The following is an 18,522-nucleotide window of genomic DNA, read 5'->3' on the forward strand; positions in this document are numbered from 1 at the left end:
GTTTTGTATAAGATTAAGGGGGAATAGAAACTAAATGATTGAATGAATTGAATCATGATCAATAACCTGTTGCACAGTTTCTGTAGTGTAGTGGTTATTCGGTTTGTCGCAAGCCCTTGCTGAGGAAGCGGAGAAAGGAAGTTTCTGGCTGTGGCTGAGGAGAAGGGATAAGATCTGGGGGTCTAAGCATTAGTATGGGTCAGCTGCAGGGGGTGGCAGGGAGACGTTCCTGCTATACCGCTCCGCCACCAGGAGGTGTTCCGGGGTTAACGCCAGCGAAACTCCCATGAGCGGTGGTCCCCTGCTGATGACCCTGCAGCTGACCTAGGGCGCTGTAGGAGTCGGACCAAAAACACAAAAAACAAATATGTCTGGAGCTGCAAAAAATGAAAGGTCTTGTATAAGCCTTAGAATGAAGGCAATACATGCTGCATGTAGCTATATTAGTTATAACTGGGGGAAGATTATTTTTTTCATTATGCACTTCGAGAAAAAAGTCGAAATGTCGAGAAAAAAGTCGAAATGTTGAGAAAAAAGTCAAAATTTCGAGAAAAAAGTCAAAATGTTGAGAAAGAAGTCGAAATGTTGAGGAAATAGTCAAAATTTCGTGAAAAAAGTTGAAATGTTGAGATTCATTTTGAAGTACAATCTTGAGAAAAAAGTCGAAATGTTGAGAAAAAGGTCCAAATGTCGAGGAAATAGTCAAAATTTCGTGAAAAAAGTCGAAATGTTGAGAAAAAAGTCCGAAATCTCGAGAAAAAAGTTGAAATGTCAAGAAAAGAGTTGAAATGTCGAGATCAAAATGGAAAGGAAAAAGGAAGAAAAAAAGAGAAAAAAGGAAAAAAGGAAGAAAAAAGGAAAAAAAAAAGAAAAAAAGAAAAAAAAAAGGTCAAACATTTTGGAAAAAGCTCCAGGAGCCACTAGGGCGGCTCTAGAGCCGCGGGTTGCAGAGCCCCGTTCTAGTGTATCGTAACAGCAGCTGATCCACCGTTTAAAACACGTCCCTTTGAAGCTCCGTTTTCCTTCCTGACTTGAACGCAGCAGCCGGCCAGCTGATCCGTCCCGGGTTCTGGTGGATCTGCAGGTTCGAGTCCAGCTGCTGATCCGGGTCCAGGCGGAACCATGATCAGGTGAGAGATGATCATTTCTGTAATCGGGGATCGATCACTGCCGACGGCGCGACTCGTCCCTGATCCTCTCTGAGAAACGGGCCGGTTCTGGTTCTGGTTCTGGTTCTGGTCGGGTTTATTCAAAACATGTTCTCAGTGTAAACAACTAAAACTCGTTTGCAAGTTTACTAATTAAAACGTTCATATCTTTCTAAAGGGAACAAAGGGAAGGAATTAAACATCACATCCAGACTGGGATGACTCCCCAAATCTGTTACTTAATTATCTGATCATAGAACCTGCAGCGTTTATTCTCACAAGAAAAGTTTATATTTGTTGATAAAGGTTGTCAGCAGGGCCGTTTCTGCCTGTTTGGGGGTCTCGGGCTGGAGGGGGGGGGGGAGGGTTAAACTCTTTATGATGCTTCAATATTCATCACTTCTGAGAAGAAAAACATGTAAAATAAATCTAGATATCTACTAAAGTCAATCAATCAAATTTTATTTATATAGCACCTTTCATCCAGGTACAGGAAATACAACATGCTTAAGATTTGACTGAAAAATAAGCATAAAAAAAAACAAAAACAAAAAAAAGACCAATGCACACTGACATACAATATGGTTAATTAAAATGAAATAATGATAAAAGTTCAAGAATTAAGGCTAAAAGTCTAAGAAACACAAGACCAAGAGGAGACTAATCACTTCATAAATGGAAAATGAAAGATATGAACATTTTGGCATTTGTAAATGGTAGAGAGTAACGGGATAGCCAGATTTACAAAAAGGTGAGCCAAAAGTTGCGCGAAGCAGGATTTTTACAAACAGTCCCCCAGGTCTCTGTCAGAGGTTGATGGTTCTCTCTTCTTACCTCTCAGACTCTTCATCTTCGTTCTCAGCTGGTCTGGACTCTCTGGACTCGACATTTCGACTTTTTTCTCAAAGTTGTACTTCAACATTAATCTCGACATTTTGACTTTTTTCTCAACATTTCGACTTTTTACTGAAAATTGTACTTCAACATTAATCTCGACATTTCATCTTTTTTCTCGACATTTCGACTTTTTTCTCAACATTTGACTTTTTCTCTCGACATTTCGACTTTTTTCTCGAAGTGCATAATGAAGAAAGATCTTCCTCCTCTAAAATATTATTTTATTTTTCTCCTGCCTGGCCCTAATACTCTTCCATAGAAAACTGGCCCTTTGCTGCCTGTCTAGTGGCGTATGCAGATGACTCTAGATTGTCTTAACTGATTGATATAATGGAGTTTTGGATTATAAAACCTTACATATTGAAAACAGGAGTGCAGCATCATTCTGTCCTCAAAGTTTAACCAGTAGACAGAAGATCAGCTGTTGATACTGGTGTTATATGGTATTATATGGTGTTATATGGTGTTATATGGACCCTGGAGAACAAGGTTCTGGTGCAGCTGGAGGTTGATGTTTCTCTCCTCGTTTCTCCTCTCAGACTCTTCAGCTTCCTTCTCTTCTCCTCTGGACTCTCCGCTGAGCTGAGGACGTCCTCAGAGATGTTCGGCAGTCTTCAGTCCCCCAACTTCCCGGAGACGTACCCCCCAGACCAGGACCTGCGCTGGAACATCAGCGTCCCCCAGGGCTTCCAGGTCCGGCTCTACTTCAGCCACTTCCACCTGGAGCCATCCTACCTGTGCGAGTACGACTCCGTCCAGGTGAGACGCTCCTGGGGTCCCCAGTACCAGTACCAGTACCAGTACTGGTACTACCCGAATATTTGGTCATGTATAGCGGGATATTACGGAAGTGTATTAGGGCCAGGCAGGAGAAAAATAAAAATAATATTTTAGAGGAGGAAGATTTTTTTTTCATTATGCACTTCGAGAAAAATTCGAAATGTCGAGAAAAAAGTCGAAATGTTGAGATTAATGTTGAGGTACAACTTCGAGAAAAAAGTCGAAATGCCGAGAAAACGTCTCTCCTCTTACCTCTCAGACTCTTGTGTGCGCTCTTATATGATTTAAAATCCGAATAATAGTTCATCCGAATTAATGCATACTACTGATATTTACTCAAAAGTGTGCCGAACTTAAGTATACTTTTTAGTATATACTGTTTAGTATGGCATTTCGGACGCATCTATGGAAAGGGGAAAGAAAACCCCACCCTGGAGTTCCCTAACACCCCAAACCTCTGGAGTTCACTAACACCCCAAACCTCTGGGAACAGGTCCAGACTTGAAAAGAACTCAGGATGTTCCTGAGTTCAGGATGTTCCCTGTCTCTGGTTTGAGAAGCGACGCAGAGTCAAGGTTCTGGTTCTGTGGTCGTCCTTGTGTTAGACACAATCGTTGACCCCCAGATTTCTGTCAGAAACGGTCCAGAGATCAGAGAACCCTTCTGGAACTGGTACTGGAACTCACCTGCTGTGTGTCTGTCCACAGGTGGAGACGGAGGGGCAGGTTCTGGCCCGGTTCTGTGGGACAGAGGACACCGATACGGAGGCGGTTCCGGCGGACCGGGTCCTGCGGTCCCCCAGGAACTCCCTCAGCGTCAGGTTCTGCTCCGACTTCTCCAATGAGGAACGATACTCGGGGTTCCTGGCTCACTACAGCGCCGTGGGTGAGACGGGGGGGGGGTCCAATCAAACTACATAGTAGTAGTAGTAGTAATAGTAATGGTAGTAGTAATAATGGTGGTAGTAATAATGGTAGTAGTAGTAATGGTGGTGGTGGTAGTAGTAGTAGTAGTAGTAGAGGTAATAATGGTGGTGGTAGTAATGGTTGTTTGTAGTAGTAGTAATGGTAATAGTATTAGTAGTAGTATTAATGGTAGTAGAAGTAATGGTGGTGGTAATAATGGTAGTAGGAGTAATGGTGGTGGTAATAATGGTAGTACGAGTAATGTTGGTAGTAGTAATGGTGGTAGTAATGTTGGTAGTAGTAATGGTGGTAGTAATGGTGGTAGTAATGGTGGTAGTAGTAGTGCTGGTGGTGGTAGTAGTAGTAATGGTGGTAGTAGTACTGGTGGTGGTAGTAGTAGTAATGGTGGTAGTAGTAATGGTGGTGGTAATAATGGTAGTAGTAGTAATGGTGGTGGTAATAATGGTAGTAGGAGTAATGTTGGTAGTAGTAATGGTGGTAGTAATGGTGGTGGTAATAATGGTGGTAGTAGTTATGGTGGTGGTAATAATGGTAGTAGGAGTAATGTTGGTAGTAGTAATGGTGGTAGTAATGTTGGTAGTAGTAATGGTGGTAGTAATAATGGTGGTAGTAGTAATGGTGGTAGTAATAATGGTGGTAGTAGTAATGGTGGTAGTAGTAATGGTGGTAGTAGTAATGGTGGTAGTAATAATGGTGGTAGTAGTAATGGTGGTAGTAGTTTTAGTGGTGGTGGTAGTAGTAGTAATGTTGGTAGTAGTACTGGTGGTGGTAGTAATGTTGGTAGTAGTAATGGTGGTAGTAATGGTGGTAGTAGTAATGGTGGTAGTAGTAGTACTGGTGGTGGTAGTAGTAGTAATGGTGGTAGTAGTACTGGTGGTGGTAGTAGTAGTAATGGTGGTAGTAGTACTGGTGGTGGTAGTAGTAGTAATGGTGGTGGTAATAATGGTAGTAGTAGTAATGGTGGTGGTAATAATGGTAGTAGGAGTAATGTTGGTAGTAGTAATGGTGGTAGTAATGGTGGTGGTAATAATGGTGGTAGTAGTTATGGTGGTGGTAATAATGGTAGTAGGAGTAATGTTGGTAGTAGTAATGGTGGTAGTAATGTTGGTAGTAGTAATGGTGGTAGTAGTAATGGTGGTAGTAATAATGGTAGTAGTAGTAATGGTGGTGGTAATAATGGTGGTAGTAGTAATGGTGGTGGTAATTATGGTAGTAGTAGTAATGTTGGTAGTAGTAATGGTGGTAGTAGTAATGGTAGTAGCAGTAGAAGTCATAGTTTTAACAGAATATTAATAATAGTAGTAGTACCAGTAGTGGTAGTGTTAGTAGCAGTGGTAATACTGTCTGATTGGCTCCGCCCTCTTTGGGGGCGGGGACTCCAGACATCAGGAAGCATGTGTTCAGAGACAGGAAGTGGTCGAGGCTAACAGGAGGTGGTGGGAGGCTAACATGAAGTTGTGGGAGGCTAACAGGAAGTGGTCGGAGGATAACAGGAAGTGGTCGGAGGATAACAGGAACTGGTCGAGGCTAACAGGAAGTGGTCGGAGGATAACAGGAAATGGTGGGAGGCTAACAGGAAGTGGTCGAGGCTAACAGGAAGTGCTCTCTCTGCAGATGTGGATGAGTGCAGGGATACTAGCGACGACCAGCTCTGCGACCACTACTGCCACAACTACGTGGGCGGCTACTACTGCTCCTGTCGCCACGGTTACCAGCTGCACCCCGACAACCGCACCTGCACAGGTGAGTCTGGGGGGACAAACCTCCCACACCTACATACCACTGTGTTCACTAGTAGTAATGGTAGTAGTAGTAATGGTGGTAGTATCAGTAATAGTAGTGGTCGGAGTAGTAGAAGTCATAGGTTTCAGGACTGAGTTTCAGGACTCGAAATGTCGAGAAAAAAGTCGAAATGTTGAGAAAAAAGTCAAAATGTTGAGATAATGTTGAAGTAATTTCGAGAAAAAAAGTCGAAATGTCAAGAAAAAAGTCAAAATGTAGAGAAAAAAAGTTGAAATGTTGAGAAAAAAGGCGAAGTTTCGACTTTATTCTTGAAATTGTATTTCAACATTAATCTCGACATTTCAACTTTTTTCTCAACATTTTGACTTTTTTCTTGAAGTGCATAATGAAAAAAAAATCTTCCCCTCTCAAATATTTTTTTTCCTGCATGGTCCTGATACTCTTCCGTACAAATCTTCGTTAACAGAAATGTTGAAATGTAATATTTATTCTACACATTTTTACAGCATTGGAAAACGTTCAGAATGTTTGTGTCATGTTTGTCCTCCTACAGAAACCACATCAAAACCAAAAATATATTTCCCTCCGCATTGATTTCTATTTTCAAACATTTTTGAAAAAGCTCCAGGGAGCCACTAGGGCGGCGCTAAAGAGCCACATGCGGCTCTAGAGCCGCGGGTTCCCGACCCCCGGTTTAGAAGTATGGGGACATACATTTAAGACAATCACGAAACCAATATTTTTACTCCAAAAAAAAAAAGCAATGCGACTCATAAACAAAGTTGGATACAAGCACCCAACCAACCAATTATTTAAAGATACAAATGAGCTCAAATTCAATGAACTGGTGGACTTCAAAACTGCACAGATTATGTTTAAAAATCAACAATAAAATGCTGCCAGACTGTATCCAAAACATGTTTAATTTAAGACAAAGCCATTACAACCTCAAAGGGGAGAGCAGATACAGGAAATCAAAAATCAGAACCAACACCAAACTGAGATGCACCACAGTGGCAGCGATGGATGGATGGAATAAGTTGGAGAGGGATTTTAAATTATGTAGAACCTTAACCTTATTTTAAAAAACATTGAAAAGAAGGATGATTTATCTATATCAAAGTAATGAGCGGTGATGCTTGCTATGTTGATTTGGGTATTCATTTATTTGGTGATTTGATTTGATTATTCAAGGATGAAGGAAACATGTAGACTGCACCTTTTTTCATTCTTATTTCTCGAGGTTCTAGGAATCTTTGTTATCCCCATGGAGGCAATTTGTTTTACAGCTCGCAGTCATATGTCATATGTTATGTCTTACTTCTTGCTTTTATTTCATTACTTTAAATAATCCTTTTGAGGGTAGGCAATGAATAAGCTTTGCTTCAGCCTACACCTATTTCGGTCTGGTGTTATTTGTATATTGGAAACTTTATTTTTTTTTTGTAATGTGTTCTTTGAACAGTGTATTTGTTTCCTTGTTGTCATTTTTATTTTATTTTATTTTTAATTTTGTAAAAGCTATTTTGATGTTTGCCTTATTTTTATTCTTTTTTTGTGATGTCATGACCGAACATAAACTGAACTGAACTGAACAGAAGTGAACTCCTGGGCCCCCCCCCACCCCTCCCAGGGCCCCTGATAGGAGGATAATCCGGCCCTGGGAACTGGTCAGAGGTCAGTCTGGATGTTCAGAGGACCATGAAGATCCTCCCCCCCAGAGCTGGAGCTGATAACAGGCTCTGAAATGTTTATATAGAGAATTCTTCAGATACACACCCAGCTTCACCAGCTGTGTGTGTGTGTGTGTGTGTGTGTGTGTGTGTGTGTGTGTGTGTGTGTGTGTGTGTGTGTGTGTGTGTGTGTGTGTGAGCAGTGGAATGCAGCGGTGGTGTGTTCAGGGACCGCTCCGGCGTCCTCAGCAGCCCGGATTTCCCGGCTCCGTACCCCAAGAGCTCGTCCTGCTCCTACCTGATCCAGGTGGAGGACGGTTTCAGGCTCCGCCTCCAGTTCGACCCCCGGTTCGATGTGGAGGATCATCCCGAGGCCCGCTGCCCCTATGACTACGTCCAGGTGGAGGAGCCACACCTGAACACACCTGAACATACACCTGAACAAACCTGAACACAACTATTAAGCCACTGTTTGGCTTAAGGTTTTTCTCCCACTAGGGGAGTTTTTACCTGCCATTGTTTATGTAATAACTGCTCGGGGTCATGTTCTGGGTATGGGTCTCTGGAAAGCGTCTAGAGACAACTCTGTTGTATTAGACGCTATATAAATAAAATTGAATTGAATTGAATTGAACTACACACCTGAACACACACATGAACACACCTGAACACAGCACACCTGAACACACATGAACACACCTGAACCCAAGTACACACCTGAACACACCTGGACACGCTCACACACACCTGTACACACCTGAACACACACCTGTACACACCTGGACACGCCTGGACACGCTCACACACACCTGTACACACCTGAACACACACACCTGAACACACCTGAACACACCTGTACCAAACTACACACACACACCTGTACACACACTTGAACACACACACACACACACACACACACACACACACACACACACACACACACACACACACACACACACACACACACACACACACACACACACACACACACACCTGAACACACACCTGAACGCACACCTGAAGAACACCTGAACACACAACAACACACCTGAACACTAGGGGTGTAACGATACACTAATCTCACAATATGGTACGGTACACGATATTAAGGTCACGATAACGATACGATATTATAGCAGTATTTTTTAACAACCTTGAATGAGGAACATATGACTGGAAAAAATGGTCTTTTATTCGAAAGACACAAAATACAAAACAATGCTGTGCGTTTGCCCTATTGTTATAGTTTGTAATGCTTTATAATGCTTTATAATGCTTTATAACTGCAAGCCAGGACAACCATTTTCCACAAACTGAACTAAAAGTAAATGTCAGGTTTGCATTATGCATCTTCAGTTTCATACAAGTAAAAATATTTTGCCACAAACTGAATAGTTTCTCTCATGTATGACTTGACTTTTTTCTTTTCCAGAAATGTATCAACTAAAATTAAATAAATAAATAAAAGTAAATAAATAAACTGAACATGCTCACACACACCTGTACACACCTGAACACACCTGCACACCTGAACACACACACCTGAACACACCTGGACACGCTCACACACACCTGTACACATCTGAACACACACACCTGAATAAATAAAATAAATAAACTATGAAAAGTCCCAAACTCAAAATGCAACATGACTGTTATTTAGCTTATGACAGAGCTTCACCTGCTCCCGCCTGAGGCCGTAAGGTGAACCCCGTTATCGTTTCATCCTCCCACCTTTGTTGACGACACAATCTTTACATCATAAAAAAGATTGATTCATGCTCACCTTAGAAGTAAAAGTTCGGAGCTCAAAATCGTGCAAGAGTCCCGTGAACGGTACTAGTTTCCTCTGAATGTATTAAGATTTTTGTCCGCGGGTCGAGGCGCGGCCGTCACGTGATCCCGCTGCACCAATAGGATGCGCGTTACTAGTAAACACCATATATTAATATAAATAACCCAATATCGCGCTACAGTTTGTCACCTCTACGACACGTATTGTGACGTTTTTGTATTGCGAAATTTTGTTGCACGATATATTGTTACACCCCTACTGAACACACACCTGAACACACCTGAACACACACACCTGACACACCTGTACACACCTGAACACACACACCTGTACCCAAGTACACACACGTGAACACACACCTGAACACACCACCCCGAGGCCCACTGCCCTTATGACTACGTCCAGGTGGACCACACACACACACACACCTGAATATTTTAGAGGAAGATTTTCATGATGCACTTCAAGAAAAAAGTTGAAATGTTGAGAAAAAAGTCGAAATGTTGAGAAAAAGTCGAAATGTCGAGAAAAAAGTCGATATGTCGAGAAAAAAGTCGAAATGTCGAGAAAAAAGTCGAAATGTCTGAAAATTTCGACTTTATTCACGAAATTTTGACTTTATCACGAAATTTTGACTTTTTTCTCAGCATTTCGACTTTATTCTCAATATTTCAACTTTTTTCTTTAAATTTCGACTTTATTCACAAATTTTTTACTTTATTCTCAACATTACGACTTTTTTATCGAAATTTCAACTTTATTCACGAAATTTTGACTTTATTCACGAAATTTCGACTTTATTCTCCACATTTCGACATTATTCTTGAAATCATATTTCAACATTAATCTCGAAATTTTGACTTTATTTTTGTAATTTCGACTTCATTCACTAAATGTTGACTTTTTTCTCAACATTTCGACTTTATTCTCGAAATTTCGACTTTATTCACAAAATTTCGACTTTACTGTTGAAATTGTATTTCAACATTAATCTCGACATTTCGACTTTTTTCCTCGACATTTTGACTTTTTTCTCTCTCTTTTTTTTCATTATGCACTTCAAGAAAAAAGTTGAAATGTTGAAACATGCTCACACACACCTGTTGGCTCACCTGTGTGTCAGATCGAAACAGGAAGTGGCGGCTTCGGTCCGTTCTGCGGTAATCAGTCTCCAGGAGTCGTTGAGACCGACAGCAACGTCGTCGCCATCCGTTTCCATAGCGACGGCTCCGGAGAAAACCTCGGCTGGAGGCTCGTCTACACAGCAACAGGTGAGGCACACCTGCACAGGTGAGACACACCTGAACAGGTGAGAAACACCGGAACAGGTGACACACGCCTGAACAGGTAAGACACGCCTGAACAGGTGAGAAACACATGAACAGGTGACACACGCCTGGACAGGTGACACACGCCTGAACAGGTGACACACGCCTGAACAGGTGACACACGCCTGAACAGGTGACACATGTTCTCACTCTTCTGTAGCAGCTATAACGTCCTTTTATTTTGTCGGGACAGGAAGTCAGTGTCCGGTGCTGGAGGCTCCTCTCAACGCCGTGATGAACCCCGTCCAATCAGAATACTCCTTCAAAGACCACGTGGTTTTCACCTGTGCACCTGGGTACCACCTGGTACAGGTGAGCTGCTGCCTTCCTTAAAGGGCCAGTTCACCTAAACGATAGCAGTCCAGAGCTAAACCCAGCTAACCTAAACCTGACTAACCCAGTTAACCTAAACCTGACCAACCCAACTACCCTAAACCTGACCTAAACCTGAAACCTAGGTTAGGTTTAGGTCAGGTGTGAGTCAGGTTTGAGTCAGGTTTAGGTCTGGTTTGTCAGGTTTGAGTCAGGTTTAGGTCGGGTTTAGGTCTGGTTTAGGTCTGGTTTAGGTCTGGTTTAGGTCAGGTTTAGGTCAGGTTTAAGTCAGGTTTAAGTCAGGTTTAGGTCAGGTTTAGGTCAGGTTTAGGTCAGGTTTAGGTCAGGTTTAGGTCAGGTTTAGGTCAGGTTTAGGTCAGGTTTAAGTCAGGTTTAGGTCAGGTTTAGGTCAGGTTTAGGTCTGGTTTAGGTCTGGTTTAGGTCTGGTTTAGGTCAGGTTTAGGTCAGGTTTAGGTCAGGTTTAGGTCAGGTTTAAGTCAGGCTTAGGTCTGGTTTGGAATGGTTTAGGTCAGGTTTAAGTCAGTCAGTTTAACCACAGAATGAACCTTAACTTTCCATTCTCCGTCGTTTGTTTAAACTGCTTGAGTTTGACAGCTGGATAAAAACAGCTGTTGTTTTAGTGGGGGACCAACTTCTCAGACCGCAGTGATGCTGGACCGAGTCTGGGTTTGTTCTCTGCAGGATGGGGAGGTTCTGGATCACATCCAGCTGGACTGCCTTGCTCATGGGTCCTGGAGCCGCCGTCCTCCTTCCTGTCAACGTAAGACTTCAGTCTGAACCCCGATCGGCTGTCTGACTCCTCAGACCTTCAACTAACAACATGCTAGCAGCTAGCTGATTAAAAGCAACTGATTCAATTTCCAACATGCTAGCAGCTACCTGATTAAAACTAACTGGTTCAACTTCCAACATGCTAGCAGCTACCTGATTAAAACTAACTGGTTCAACTTCCAACATGCTAGCTGATTAAAACTAACTGATTCAACTTCCAATGTGCTAGCTGATTAAAACTAACTGATTCAACTTACAACATGCTAGCTGATTAAAACAAACAGATTAAACTCACTGAGTATTGTTTTGGTTCAGATTCATGTCTAGACAGGGTCCAGTATTGGTTCAGGTTTAGGTCTGGTTTAAGTCAGGTTTAGGTCAGGTTTAAGTCCGGTTTAGGTCTGGTTTAGGTCAGGTTTAGGTCAGGTTTAAGTCCGGTTTAGGTCAGGTTTAGGTCAGGTTTAGGTCTGGTTTGGACTGGTTTAGGTCAGGGTTAGGTCAGATTTTGGTCTGGTTTACTTGGACTTCAAGATGGCAGCATGCAGTAAACGGTGGTCAAGAGCAGAGACAATTTATTTAATAAATAGCTTGGAGGACCTGGAAATAATTAAAAGAACACATTGCAGGAAACATTAAAATTGTGAGCTTTTCAAAGTTGTAACGGCTAAGTTTGTTTTTCTTCCGGTGGACATAACTTCCGATCTGCCCCCCTATCCAATCAGAACCCTTCCCAACCCCCAGACCTTAAGCGGAATTGGATAAAGCCGATCAAACGTGTTTTCCATGTAAACCTCAATTCGGAATTACTATTTCCATGTAAACTCGGGTGTGGACTGGTTTAAGTCAGGTTTAGGTTTGGTTTTGGTCTGTTTGGGATTGATTTAGGTCAGGTTTAGGTCAAGTTTAAGTCCAGTTTAGGTCAGGTTTAGGTCTGGTTTGGACTGGTTTAAGTCAGGTTTAGGTCTGGTTTAGGTCAGGTTTGGACTCGTTTAGGTTTAAGTCAGTTTTAGATCAGGTTTAAGTCAGGTTTAAGCCATGTTTAGGTCAAGTTTAGGTCAGGTTTAGGTCTGAAGCTGACAGGTTTCTGATGGCTGGATGTTTGTGTGTCGCAGTGGTGGATTGTGGGATGCCGAAGGAGGCGGACATGGCTGAGGTTGTGTTTGGTAACCATGACAACAGCACGCTGTTGGGAGCCACGGTGGTCTACGTCTGCAGGGAGGACGGGGGTCAGCTGAGCAACAGTAAGACCTGGTCAGGTTACCCACCTGATCAATGATCAATCTAGTCAGGTTAACCACCTGATCAATGATCAATCTAGTCAGGTTAACTACCTGATCAATGATCAATTATCAATGAGTGCGTTTACATGGGAAGTTTAATTCCTCTTTAATTCAGAATTAAAATTAAATCCGATTTAAAATATGTAAAAATTACCATGTAAACGTCTAATTCCGAATGAAAATGGCCATTCCGAATTAAACTTAATTCCGAAGTAAGTGGCTAGTTTATTCCTATTTCAAATCCGAATAGAATAATTCTGCGATCATGTATACACTCATTCCGCTTGCCCGTCTGTCGCCATGACGCTTATATTCCGCGCTGGGCTTGTTTTCCAAACAAGGTTTCAAGATGGCAGCACGCAGTAAACGCTGGTCAAGAGCAGAGACAATTTATTTAATAAATAGCTTGGACGACCTGGAAATAATTAAAACAACAGATGCCAGGAAACATTAAAATTGTGAGCTTTTCAAAGTTGTAGCGGCTAAGCGGCTAAGTTTGTTTTTCTTCCAGTAGACGTAACTTCCGGTCCGCCCCCCTATCCAATCAGAACCTTCCCAACCCCCAGACCTTAAGAGGAATTGGATAAAGCCAATCAAACGTGTTTTCCATGTAAACCTCAATTCGGAATTACTATTTCCATGTAAACCTGAAGGAAAATAATTTAATTATGAATTATTTAATTCGGAATAATTAATTCTGAATTAAAAAACATCATGTAACTGTGGCCATTGATCAATAGTTTGATTTTATAATAACGATCATGAACTATCACTGAAGCCTCGTTCAGGTGCGGCCCGGCAGGAGACTGGATCGACGCTGAGGGGGGAACCGGACCCCCCACCTGCCGGTCAGGTAGGCTGGTGCACCTGCCCCCCCCCCCCCCCCACCTTTGCCCCCCCACCCCACCTGTCCCCCGCCCTCACCTGTCCCCCGCCCTCACCTGCCCCCCGCCACCTGACCCTCCCTCACCTGTGTCCCCCCTCACCTGCCCCCCCCCCCCCCTCACCTGAACCTGACCTAAACCTGACTTAAACCTGACCTAAAGCAGACCTAAACCAGACCTAAACCTGACCTAAACTTGACCTAAACCTGACTTAAGCCTGAACCTGACCTAAACCTGACTTAAAGCTAAACCTCACCTAAACCTGACTTAAAGCAGACCTAAACCAGACCTAAACCAGACCTAAACCTGACTTAAACCAGTCCAAACCTGACCTAAACCATCCCCCCCCAGCCTGCGGACGCCCCGCCCGGCCCCTCCCCCCTCAGGTGAAGCGGGTGGTGGGGGGGCGGAGCTCCGAGCCTGGCTTCTTCCCCTGGCAGGTGCTGCTCAGCGTGGAGGACCGGACCCGGGTCCCGGAGGACCGCTGGTTCGGTTCCGGGGCCCTGCTGTCGGACTCTTGGGTCCTGACCGCCGCCCACGTCCTACGGTCCCTGAGGAGGGACTCCAGCGTGGTGCCGGTGGCCCCAGAGCACGTCCAGGTGGGTTTACTTAAACCTGACCTAAACCTGACCTAAACTAGACCTAAACCTGACCTAAACCAGTCCTAACCTGACCTAAACCAGTCCAAACCTGACCTAAACCTAAACCTGACCTAAACCTGTCTTAAACCAGACCGAAACCTGACTTAAATCTGACCTAAGCCTGACTTAAAGCTAAACCTGACCTAAACCTGACTTAAACCAGACTTAAACCTGATTTAAACCTAAACCTGACCTAAACCTGACCTAATCCAGAACTAAACCAGTCCAAACCAGACCTAAACCTGACTTAAACCAGATGTAATCATGATCTAAACCAGGCCTAAACCTGACCTAAACCTGACTTAAACATGGCTTAAGCCAGACCTAAACCTGACATAAACCAGTCCAAAACAGACCTAAACCATAATTAAACCTGACCTAAGCTTGACCTAAATCTGACCTAAACCTGACTTAAACCCAAACCTGACCTAAACCTGACTTAAACCAGTCCAAACCAGACCTAAACCTGATTTAAACCTGACCTAAACCAGTCCAAAGTTTTGGTTTGGTTAGGTTTAGGTCTGGTTTAAGTCAGGTTTAGATTTGGTTTTGGTTCAGATTCAGGTCTGGTTTTGGTTCAGATTCAGGTCTAGACTGGGTCCAGTATTAGTTCAGGTTTAGGTCTAGTTTAAATCAGGTTTAGATCTGGTTTTGGTTCAGATTCAGGTCTAGACTTGGTCCAGTATTGGTTCAGGTTTAGGTCTGGTTTAAGTCAGGTTTAGATCTGGTTTTGGTTCAGATTCAGGTCTAGACTGGCTCCAGAATTGGTTCAGGTTTAGGTCTGGTTTAAGTCAGGTTTAGATCTGGTTTTGGTTCAGATTCAGGTCTGGTTTTGGTTCAGATTCAGGTCTAGACTGGGTCCAGTATTAGTTCAGGTTTAGGTCTAGTTTAAATCAGGTTTAGATCTGGTTTTGGTTCAGATTCAGGTCTAGACTTGGTCCAGTATTGGTTCAGGTTTAGGTCTGGTTTAAGTCAGGTTTAGATCTGGTTTTGGTTCAGATTCAGGTCTGGTTTTGGTTCGGGTTCAGGTCTAGACTGGGTCCAGTATTGGTTCAAGTTTAGGTCTGGTTTTGGTTCAGGTTCAGGTCTAGTTTTGATTCCGATTCAGGTCTGGGTTCAGTATTGGTTCAGGTTTAGGTTGGGTGTGGACTGGTTTAAGTAAGGTTTAAGTTAGGTTTACGTCAGGTTTAAGTCTGGTTTGAGTCAGGTTTGGACTGGTTTAGGTCAGGTTTAAGTCTGGTTTAAGTCAGGTTTAGGTCAGGTTTGGACTGGTGTAGGTCAGGTTTAAGTATGGTTTAAGTCTGATTTAAGTCTGGTTTAGGTCAGGTTTAAGTCAGGTTTAAATCGGGTTTAGGTTAGGTTCAGGTCTGGTTTGGACTGGTGTAGGTCAGGTTTAGGTCCGGTTATGGTTAACCACCGGACCGTTAAACGCAGCATATGCTGGTTATTTTGGGGGAATTATACATCACGTCATGCCGTGATATACGCTCATTATATCACAGCTGAGGGCTCGTGGTCTGTAGAGGACCTGTAGGTCTGGATCTGGACCCTAATGGTCCGTAGAGGACCTGCAGGTCTGGATCCAGACCCTGGTGGTCAGTAGAGGACCTGCAGGTCTGGATCCAGACCCTGGTGGTCAGTAGAGGACCTGCAGGTCTGGATCCAGAACCTGGTGGTCTGTAGAGGACCTGCAGGTCTGGATCTGGACACTAGTGGTCTGTAGAAAACTTGCAGGTCTGGATCCAGACCCTAGTGGTCTGTAGAGGACCTGCAGGTCTGGATCCAGACCCTGGTGGTCAGTAGAGGACCTGCAGGTCTGGATCTGGACCCTGGTGGTCTGTAGAGGACCTGCAGGTCTGGATCCAGACCCTAGTGGTCTGTAGAGGACCTGCAGGTCTGGATCTGGACCCTGGTGGTCCTGCAGGACTGACTGGTCCCCCTGTCCCCCCTGCAGGTCTTCCTGGGCCTCCTCAGCATCAAGGACCAGCAGGGCTCCACCAGCAGGACCGTGAACCGGATCCTGCTGCATCCGGACTTCCAGCCCAGCAACTACAACAACGACGTGGCCCTGCTGAGGCTGGAGGAGCCGTTGGACTTCAGCCCCCTGGTCCGGCCGGTGTGTCTGCCGCCGCCGCATCGACAGGTTAGTTAGTGTTTAGTAAACCTCTCGTTAGAGTTTAGTAAACCTCTAGTTAGTGTTTAGTAAAAATCTCGTTAGAGTTTAGTAAACCTCTAGTTAGTGTTTAGTAAACCTCTAGTCAGTGTTTAGTAAACCTATAGTTAGTGTTTAGTAAACCTCTAGTTAGTTTAGTAAACCTCTAGTTAGTGTTCAGTAAACCTCTAGTTAGTTTAGTAAACCTTTAGTTAGTGTTAGTAAAGCCTCTAGTTAGTGTTTAGTAAAACTCCAGTTAGTGTTTAGTAAACCTCTAGTTAGTTTAGTAAACCTCTAGTTAGTGTTCAGTAAACCTCTAGTTAGTTTAGTAAACCTCTAGTTAGTGTTTCGTAAAACCTCTAGTTAGTGTTCAGTAAACCTCTAGTTAGTGTTAGTAAACCTCTAGTTAGTGTTTAGTAAACCTCTAGTTAGTGTTCAGTAAACCTCTAGTTAGTTTAGTAAACCTCTAGTTAGTGTTTCGTAAAACCTCTAGTTAGTGTTCAGTAAACCTCTAGTTAGTGTTCAGTAAACCTCTAGTTAGTGTTTAGTAAACCTCTAGTTAGTTTAGTAAACCTTTAGTTGGTGTTAGTAAAGCCTCTAGTTTGTGTTTAGTAAAACTCTAGTTAGTGTTCAGTAAACCTCTAGTTAGTGTTTAGTAAACCTCTAGTTAGTGTTTAGTAAACCTCTAGTTAGTTTAGTAAACCTCTAGTTAGTTTAGTAAACCTCTAATTAGTGTCTAGTAAAGCCTCTAGTTAGTGTCTAGTAAACCTATAGTTAGTTTAGTAAACCTCTAGTTATTGTTAAGTAAACCTCTAGTTAGTGTTTAGTAAACCTCTAGTTAGTGTTTAGTAAACCTCTAGTTAGTGTTTAGTAAACCTCTAGTTAGTGTTCAGTAAACCTCTAGTTAGTTACCTGACCCCCCCCCTCTCGTTGCCAGGGCGACCCTCCCTCCCCGCCCCCCAACTCCCTCGGGGTGGTTGCCGGTTGGGGGATCTCCAACCCCTCCTCCCCCCCTGCGGCGACGCTGCCCTCCGACCCCGTGGTGGCGGCGGCCGACCTGGGCGTTACCCCTGACCTCCTGCAGTTTGTGAAGCTGCCGGTAGTTCCCCAGGACGAGTGCCGCGCTAGCTACGCCACGCGCTCCAGCGCCTACAACATCACCAACAACATGTTCTGCGCCGGCTTCCGGGAGGGGGGGCGAGACACCTGCCTGGGGGACAGCGGAGGGGGGTTTGTGGTGGAGGACCCGGTCCGCCGGCGCTGGGCCGTGTGGGGGCTGGTGTCCTGGGGGGGGCCGGAGGAGTGCGGGACCCCCCGCATGTACGGGGTCTACACCCGCGTGGACCGCTTTGTGGACTGGATCCTGCAGCACCTGGGGTGACCCGGCACCTAGGCCCCGCCCCTTCACTCGCACGGAGTCACGTGACACATATATTTACCTCACACAGGAAGTCACATGACCGTGACGTTACACACTCCTCTGTTACACTCCTGAACACGGGAAATAAACATGTTAGCATGTAGCATGCCGGTGTGACATCACTGCTCTTCGTACGCGGGACGGAATGCTAATAAAAGACGATGAGTTTGAGTTCTTCACTGTTAAAGGGACGTTTCTGGTTTCATTGGTGGAAGAACAACTGATTTAAACTAGGCTAGGCTAGCATAAGAAAGGCTAAAATACATGCTATGGGTTAACTACAGCTAATAGACTACCCACCTTGCCCCGTGTGAATGTGTTTGAATGTGTATGAATGTTGGTGGTGGTCGGAGGGGCCGTTAGGCGCGAAATGGCAGCCACGCTTCCGTCAGTCTGCCCCAGGGCAGCTGTGGCTACAAATGTAGCTTACCACCACTGGTGAGAATGTGTATGAATGAATAATGATTTCTGTAAAGCGCTTTGGGTGCCTAGAAGGCAATATATAAATCCAAGTCATTATTATGTCATTATTAGACTAAGATAAAAAGTAACAGCTAACAAGCTAGGCTAACTACAGCTAATAGACTAAGACAAATGCTAATAGATAACAAGCTATGCTAGCCACTAGCGGCTAATAGACTAGGATAAATGCTAAAGGCTAACAGTCTGGGCTACTCACCAGCAGTGAATGGACTGGGATAAGCACTAACAGCTAACAAGCTAGGCTAGCTACTAGTATGGGGCAGAAACA

The 18,522-nt window shown here is 43.9% G+C and overlaps 2 protein-coding genes across 2 annotated transcripts in view; both read left to right on the forward strand.

The window, feature by feature from the left end:
* The window catches only part of LOC133442055 (zinc finger protein 664-like), a 214,491-nt gene that overhangs the window by 84,326 nt on the left and 111,643 nt on the right, over window positions 1–18,522 (forward strand). The gene's annotated exons all lie outside the window — the stretch shown is intronic.
* On the forward strand, window positions 1,011–17,945 carry masp1 (MBL associated serine protease 1). The gene is made up of 13 exons (XM_061719949.1): window positions 1,011–1,130; window positions 2,585–2,804; window positions 3,533–3,710; window positions 5,366–5,494; window positions 7,371–7,567; window positions 10,086–10,233; window positions 10,484–10,602; window positions 11,305–11,383; window positions 12,507–12,635; window positions 13,453–13,527; window positions 13,910–14,157; window positions 16,154–16,342; window positions 17,289–17,945. Exons 1-13 carry the CDS (start codon window positions 1,123–1,125, stop codon window positions 17,730–17,732), a joined length of 2,163 nt encoding a protein of 720 aa, XP_061575933.1. The 5' UTR covers window positions 1,011–1,122; the 3' UTR covers window positions 17,733–17,945.

This window comes from Cololabis saira, chromosome 4 (assembly GCF_033807715.1).
Source record: "Cololabis saira isolate AMF1-May2022 chromosome 4, fColSai1.1, whole genome shotgun sequence".
Taxonomy (NCBI): Eukaryota; Metazoa; Chordata; class Actinopteri; order Beloniformes; family Belonidae; genus Cololabis; species Cololabis saira.

What these genes read in the sequence shown, in the direction of transcription:
- masp1 (XM_061719949.1), top strand. An exon ending in CCGTCCTCCTTCCTGTCAAC is followed by an intron (nt 11,384 to 12,506) that starts GTAAGACTTCAG and finishes TGTGTGTCGCAG; the next exon opens with TGGTGGATTGTGGGATGCCG. An exon ending in ACCCCCCACCTGCCGGTCAG is followed by an intron (nt 13,528 to 13,909) that starts GTAGGCTGGTGC and finishes ATCCCCCCCCAG; the next exon opens with CCTGCGGACGCCCCGCCCGG.